We start from the raw sequence: 7975 nt of genomic DNA, 5'->3' as shown, positions 1-7975 counted from the left end.
GGAGATATGATTCACAGATACCACATTCCATGGACCTTGACTGGTGCTCCAAGCCCTTCCCTTCCGTCCAGATCAAATGGTAAGCAGGAGGAACTGAGGCACATCTTCAACACCAGCGCTGGGCTCCTGCTGTACTCTCACCCTCTGGAGAAGCCTCCTAGCCCCTGAGCCACCACTGCTTCTGTTGGAGCGCTTTACCAACCAGCCTACCAAAAAGACAACACTGGGACCACTCTGTTCTCCCTCTTTACTTGCTGGTTGGGGGTTGGTTCTCTTCCTTTCACCCTGATGAGCAGCTGAGGGAGCTGCTTTGGAAGCAGCAATCGCTCCATCCCTGCTCGTGTGACACCGAGGAACCGGCGGCAACTTCCGCTTGCCGTAACGCTCTGTGACTTGAGGGTTGTGCAACACCTTCAGCAAACACTTCCTCATATAAGAGCAAGACCCAAGCTGAACAACTCACTCCCTCTCATTCACTGCACCAGACAGGACTGGGAGCAGCAAGGGGACAGGCTGGGAACTTGGCTCTCCCTGGCCACAGAGCCCGCAGCCGGCCAAGCGCACCGCGATGATTCACCTCCTGCTTGTGTCTCTCCTTTTGCTAGATTTCCTCCAGCAAGGTATGGGTTTGGGGTTTGGGGAGGGTTTTTTTTCGAGGGGGGGGTTTACTCCTTTATCAGTTGTTGCTCTGGGTGCCTCCTTTGTGCAGCTTTTGTGATTATTAGCAGGTAGATAACAGGGAAGAAGTAAAGGCGCTGGAAAAGAAAAGGCGTTGCTGAAGTTGGGAGGTGTTTGCTTTGTGCCTCTTTCTCTTCAAGGTGATTAGCTCAAATCCCTCAGTTACAGGAGCACTGTGTCAAAACTGGCCAGGGACTGCCTGAAGCCCCAGACCTGCTTCACTTTGGGAGCCAATTAATAACAGACTTTGGGCCAATTAATAGCACACTGCCGATGCAAGCAAGCAGAGACCGTAGCCAATTGGGACAACTTCTTGCCCCGGCAGCATTTTGGCCCTAAAAGAAAAGAATTCTATTGGAATTCAATTAATGACATGACCTGAGCTAGAAGAGCACCTTCCTTACCCATGTGACAGTCCAGCTCAGGAGCTTTGATGTGATTTAACCTCAGCAGACCACACTCCTTTTTTTTCACCCCCACGTGCATTGTTTCTTTCCACTCCTGTCAAGAGGGAGCAGATTTGTTTCCAGCCCGGCAGGCACAAGCAGGCACAGGTTTTTAGGTGCATAATTAGACAAATCATTTGTTTGCAGGCAGGGCCCTTGATGATTCCATCAGCTGCACAGAGCAGCTGAAGAAGTGCACAGCTCTAAAAAGCCTTTAATTGTTAGCTCCTTCTCAGCACTTTTCCTAGAGGCTGTACGAGGCCCAAGGAATTTCTTTCCTCCTTGCAGCTACTGACTCAAGACAATGCCTGCAGCAGGGCAAGGACAACACACTGAGCTGATTTAAAGAAATAAGGAAAGGAGCCCTAAGAAACTGTTTGTTCCAGGACCAGGCCAAGCCCTTTTCCTCGAAATGCTGCTTGTCTCTCACTGCAGGGAAGGGACAGGTCGAGTCCTGAGGCTCCATTCACAGCCAGCCTAAGCTTGAACCACTTGGCCTTGTAAAGAGTCTGCAACAGGGAGTGGAGAGATTAAACTGGAGCAGAGACATCTGTTTCTAGACATATAAAGAGTGCTCTGATTTAGAGTAGGATAGGGGTAAGGGGCAGGGGGGAGGATAGGGATAAGGGGCAGGGGGGAGGATAGGGATAAGGGGCAGGGGGGAGGATAGGGATAAGGGTGGCTCAGATTGGAAGAGACCTCAGAACTCATCTACTCCAACCCCCCCCTGCCATAGGCAGGGACACCTCTCAACTACACTCAGCTGCTCAAGACCTCATCCAGCCTGGCCTTGAACACCTCCAGGGAGGAGGCAGCTGCAGCCTCCCTGGGAAGCCTGTTCCAGACTCTCACCACCCTCATCCTGAAGAGCTTCTCCCTCAGCTCCACTCTAACCCTGCTCTGCCTCATCTTCAAACCATTCCCCCTTGGCCTGGCTCTAGACACCCTCAGCAAAAGTCCCTCTGCAGTCTTCTCTCCAGACCAAACAGCCCCAGGGCTCTCAGCCCTTCCTCACAAGGCAGTGCTCCAGTCCCTTCATCATCCTTGCAGCCCTCTTTTGGACTCTCTCAAGTAGGTCCCTTGTGTTCTGCTCTTCCATACACAGAAAACTGCAGGAACTGGATGCCCCACACCTATGAAAGTCTGGCCTTGAGGCTGACAATTACACTGGGAGTTGCACTCTCCCTTTGTGCTTGTGGTTTGGTTTGAGTTTGGTGCTTTTTTTCCCAAGCCCAGCCTATTGTGAGCCCTCAAGAATTTGCCTGTTGAGGTGAAATGACCTTTTGGAGGAGATGAATGATCTTAGGAGGCATACAAAAGCTCCTCTTGCCTTGTTGGAGGCTAATACAGCCCTTGCAGGACCCTGGTTTCTCCAAAGCTGTGCACCAGCTGCTCTTAATTGCCTTCAAACGCTGCAAAGGCTGCTGACCGAGCTGCAAGCCATGCTACAAATTAACTGGGGGCCAGATTCACCTAGGCTCAGGAGCAGAAAATAAAAAGCACCACTTTCCAGCAGCACTTTTACTTCCTCAGCAAGTGTTTTTTACAGCCCCTGCACCAGTAAAAAGGGTTATGCATGTTAAGGAATCATCTGGGCTCCTCACCACCTGCTGCCTATCTCCTATTGTGTTCCCCAGCTTTGTTCAAGTGTCTCCTCCAGCCCTGCTGTCACCCTCAGCCTGACTCAATAGAGAATGGGTTTGGGTGGGAAGGGACCTTCCAAGGTCATCTTGTCCAACCTGCCTGCAGTCAACATGCCCATACCCAGCTACAGCAGGTTTGTTCAAAGCCCCAGGCCTGACCTGGAATGGTTCCAGGGATGGGGACTCTCCCACCTCTCTGGGCAACCTGGGCCAGCATCTCAGCATCACCAATTTCTTCCTTCTCTCCAGTCTGAGCCTCTGTCTTGAAGTTCAAACCATCACCCCTTGTCCTGTCACAAGAGGTTCTGCTCAAAAGTCTGTCCCCAGCTTTGTTCTCAGCCTCTTTAAGCACTGAAAGGCCACCAGAAGGTCTTCTTGGAGCCTTCTGTTTTCCAGAGCCATGCCTTGTCTTACCTTGCCCTCTTCTCCAAGAGTCTCTCTATTCAAGTGCTGTCAGCACCATTGATGTGAGCTGAACCAGCTGAAAGGCTTTGTGAAGAAGAAACCTAGGCTTGGTCCTGACTTGTGGGGAACTGGATGGATTTATTTGCTTATCTAGAAGCAGTCTTAACTTGTATGTCATCAGGTGATAAGGTTTGGAGATCATTAATTCCAGAGAGCAGTGGTAACTGGAGTCACGTCACCTGCCAAACACGAAGGCAAAGGTTGCACCTTGTGTGACTGCTCTGCTGCTCCAGCACCCTCACACCAAACAAGTTTCTCTTCCTCTTCAGATGAAACTTCCTGGCTTCCAGTTTGTGCCCAGTGCCCCTTGGCCAGTCCCTGGGCACCACTGAGCAGAGTATGGCCCCAGCCTCTTGCCCCCCACCCTTTAGCACTTGCTGAGCATTGCTCAGCTCCCCTCTGGGGCTGCTCTTCTCCAGGCTCTCAGCCCCAGGGCTCTCAGCCTTTGCTGCTGCCAGAGCTGCTCCAGGCTCTTATGCATCTTCATGGCCCTCCATTGCACTCTCTCCAGCAGTTCATTGAATCAGACAATTATTAGGGTTGGAAGGGACCTCAAGGCTCAGCCAGTTCCAGCCACCTGCCATGGGCAGGGACACCTCACACCACTGCAGGTTGCTCACAGCCACATCCAGCCTGGCTGCAAACACCTCCAGGGATAAGGCTTCCACCACCTCCCTGGGCAACCTGTGTCAGTCTCTCATCACTCTCATGGGGAAGAACTTCTTCCTAACATCCAATCTGAATCTCCCCATTTCTAGGTTTTGTTCCATCCCCCCCAGTCCTATCCCTCCCTGACACCCTCAAAAGTCCCTCCCCAGCTTTCTTGTAGCCCCCTGCAGATACTGGAAGGCCAGTTCCCTGTCCCTCTTGGACTGGGGAGCCTAGAACTGGACATAATACTCCAGATGAAGCCTCACTGGGGCAGAGGGGGAGGAGAACCTCCATCAACTTGCTGGCCACACTCTTCTTCATGCACCCCAGGACACCACTGGGGCCCTGGCCATGAGGGCACATTGTTGGCTCCTGGGCAACTTTTTATCCACCAGCACCTCCTCCACAGGTCCTTCTCCTGGGGCTGCTTCCCAGCAGGTCCCCCCTCACCTGTACTGCTGCAGGAGGTTGTTCCTTCCCAGGTACAGGACCCTATATTTGCCCTCCATGAGCTTCATGAGGTTCTCAACATGAGGAGGAAATTCTCCACTGTGAGGGTCACAGAGCCCTGGAGCAGGCTGCCCAGAGAGATTGTGGAGTCTCCTCTGGAGAATTTCCAGCCCCATCTGGCTGTGTTCCTCTGTGACCTATGCTGGATTCTATGGTCCTGCTCTGGCAGGGGGGTTGGACTCGAGGATCTCTGGGATCCCTTCCAATCCCTAATATCCTGTGATCCTCTCCCCCAGCTCTCCATCCTGGCCAGGGCTCACTGAACTGCACAGCCCAGGGAGGATTCAGCCACCCCTCCCAGCTGTGTATCACCGCGAGCTTTGGGGAAGCTTGCTCAGCAGAATCAAAGCAGGGGACAGAGGCCATAAATAAGTGGTGGAACAGCTGAACAATAATAGAGCCCAGAAGAATCACCCTCAACAGACATGCAAAGTGGTGTCAAGAACCCAATATTGTCTTTTCATAAAGCCACATCTGCTTCTCCCTAGGGGGCACGAGCAAGGAACTGCCTGGAGTTGAGCACTACGACGTCGTTTACCCACGGAAGCTGCACACAGTGCAGAAAAGAGCTGCAGAAAGAACCAGAGAGGTACTAAAAGAGATGAGATGGTTTGATGGCTTTGGCTGGGAGATGGGGGAGGGTTTCCTGGAGTCAGAGCAGCCTCAGTTTTCAAGGCACTCAGACACTTGATCCTCAAAAGGGAAATGAAAGAGGGAACCTGGAAGGGTGATCCCACCTCTGGTACAGATGGGCTGTGGAGTCACAGAACCCTAGAATGCACTGGGTTGGAAGGGGCCCTCAAAGGCCCTCTTCTCCAACACCCCTGCACCTAGCAGGGACCCTCCAACTAGATCAGGTTGCTCAGAGCCTCATCCAGCCTGACCGTGGGGCCTCCACCACCTCCCTGAACAATCTGCTTCAGTGTTCCACCACCCTCATAGTAAACAACTTGTTCCTAGTGTCCAACCTAAATCCACTCTGCTCTAGTTTCAAACCCTTGCCCTTCATCCTAGCCCTTGGAAACAACTTCTGCAGCCTCCAGATATTGAAATGCTGCTCTAAGGTCTCCCTGGAGCCTTCTCTTCTCCAGGCTGAACAGTTCCAACTCTTTCAGCCTGTCCCCATAGGGGAGGTTCTCCATCCCCCTGATCATCTTTGTGGACTCGCTCCAGCAGGTTCCTGTGTTGAGGACTCCAGAGGGGGACACAACAGCTCCAGAGCTGGACACCTTGTGCCAGCAGTGGGTCTCCTGCATGTCCATCTCTGCACAGATGGAGGCTCTGCTAGCTTTTCAATGACCTAGGGACAGCTGAGTTTGAAGTAAATTCAATCAAATGCTTCCAACTGAGAATGCTCTGAGATGTTACACAAATGTTTGCACTTCAGCACCTGCTGCAGCTCTTCCCCAAGCATGCAGAGAGATGGAGATACCTTTGCAAAGATGAATTGGTTCCTCTAATTCAAAAAAAATGATGAAGCAAAGTTCTGTACCTGCCAGGATACAAATTTGTGGTGGGCAGAGGAGGAAAAGGATGCAGCTGACAAGCTCAGTAGCTAAGAGGCAGCTCACAGTGAGGGCAGACATTCCAACAGGCCACTTCCTAACCCTTCAGTCTGTTTGCAGACAGAATATGAGGACACAATGAAGTATGGAATCAGAGCCAATGGAGAGGAAGTCATTCTGCACCTCCAGAAAAATAAGTAGGTTTGGTTCACTTTTCCCTTCAACATCATTCCTCACTCTGAAGGACTCTGTAGGGGATTTGGGGTACTGAAAAACAGGAGTGAGGCTCCTGTAAGAAGCAGGTGTTTTGGTAAATCAAACCTTTCCAGTCCAGTCGATGGAAGAGGAGGGAGGAAGCACCATGGCACTGTTTTGGTGATGGGAAATAGCTGCCCAGGTAGACAATATAATTGTGATGGAATGGCAGCTGCTCTGCTCACCCTGTCCTGCCCATTTAGCTCCTAAATGGCTGCATTATAGAATCATAGAATGGGTTGGGTTGGAAGGGACTTCAGAGATCATCTACTCCAACCTCCCCACCATGGGCAGGGACACCTCTCAACTACACTCAGCTGCTCAAGGCCTTGAACACCCCCAGGCAGGAGGCAGCCACAGCCTCCCTGGGCAGCCTGGGCCAGACTCTCACCACCCTCACAATGAACAACTTCTTCCTCAGCTCCACTCTAACCCTGCTCTCCCTCAGCTTCAAACCATTCCCCCTTGGCCTGGCTCTAGACACCCTCAGCAAAAGTCTCTCTGCAGCCTTCCTGCAGGATCCCTTCAGGAGGGCAGCTCTGAGGTCCCCTTGAAGGCTTTTCCTCTCCAGGCTGAACACCCCCAGCTCCCTCAGCCTGTGCTCACAGCAGAGCTGCTCCAGCCCTTGGAGCATCTTTGTGGCCTCCTCTGGCCTCACTCCAGCAGCTCTGTGTCCTTCTAGTGCTGGGGACAGCAGAACTGGAGGCAGGACTGGAGGGGAGGTCTCAGCAGAGCAGACTGTTTACAGTTTTCATGTGATGTCTGCATCCATGGATAGTCTCTGATTCTATTTATTTGTTCCATGCTGGGTAGAATCTGCAGGGAACAAGAGCAATATCCCTGAGGTGGGCTCTGTGTGCTTTGCAGAACTGGAAAAGGAAGTAGTAAAAACCACAAGGACTCTTAACAAATGGACTTGCAGCACTCTGCTGCTGGGCTTTGAGTAGTCTGATGTATCATAGAAGTATTAGGGCTTAGTTAAGCCCTCTGAGATCATCCAGTCCAACCCTCAACCCAACACCACCATCCCCACTAAACCATGTCCCCAAGTGCCATGGCCACACCTTACTTGAACCCCTCCAGGGATGGGAACTCCCTCCCTCCACCACCTCCAGGGATGGGAACTCCCTCCCTGGGCAGCCTGGCAACATTTTGCCTGGTAGTGACAAAATGTTTGATAGAAACTGCAAGCAAGGAGAGCTCTTCCTGCCTCGATGAATGACAAAGCGCTGACAGGCAGCCTGCAGGGGGGCTAAAGCAAGAGGGGATTGGACCTGGAACTTAGTGCCATGGTTTAGCAGTCATGAGGTCTTGGCTGACAGGTTGGACTTGATGATCTTTGAGGTCTTTTCCAACTTTATTGATTCTGTGATAAAGAGGCAGTGAGCTGAGAGCTTTGTCACAAGACAAAGCACCCAGAGGAAAGTCCCCAGCTGCCCAGATGAGCCCAAAGTAAAGCCCAGCTGGCATTTCCTGCTTGCTGGCTCCACCACTGGTGTTTAAGATGGGATCAAAGACATCTTCCTTCCATAGGTACTGTTCTAATGGCTGTGTAAATACAAGGGTGCTACAATCAGCTGATCTTAAAGAGAGAGATTGCAATCAACCAAATTGGCTCTCATCTAAATATTTGGAACAGGGGAGGGAAGAGGAGGCAAATGATCTTGTCCTAAATCTGCCCCCTGGGATGGTTGCAGCTTGGGGGAGTTGGCCAAGCTGCAGTGACTGTAGGCTTGCTTGGCTGCCAGCTGCAGTAGGACTTAGCTTCAAGCTAAGAACTGGATAGCAGAAGAAGCTTCTTCACTGGAAGGGTTCTCAACCT

At 51.8% G+C, this 7975-nt stretch overlaps 1 protein-coding gene across 1 annotated transcript in view; it reads left to right on the top strand.

Annotated features, from left to right (window-relative positions):
• The first annotated feature begins 500 nt into the window (after positions 1-500).
• ADAM28 (ADAM metallopeptidase domain 28) overlaps positions 501-7975 on the top strand; it is a 32867-nt gene continuing 25392 nt past the window's right edge. Inside the window, exons 1-3 of the mRNA XM_009900577.2 lie at positions 501-620; positions 4882-4982; positions 6019-6095. Coding sequence (XP_009898879.2) covers positions 569-620; positions 4882-4982; positions 6019-6095 — 230 coding nt within the window. The 5' untranslated portion in view covers positions 501-568. The remainder of the gene's footprint in view (positions 621-4881; positions 4983-6018; positions 6096-7975) is intronic.

Source organism: Dryobates pubescens, chromosome 31 (assembly GCF_014839835.1).
Source record: "Dryobates pubescens isolate bDryPub1 chromosome 31, bDryPub1.pri, whole genome shotgun sequence".
Classification (NCBI taxonomy): domain Eukaryota; kingdom Metazoa; phylum Chordata; class Aves; order Piciformes; family Picidae; genus Dryobates; species Dryobates pubescens.
The sequence above is the reverse complement of the archived record's forward strand: the minus strand, read 5'-3'. Positions and strand labels throughout refer to the sequence as shown.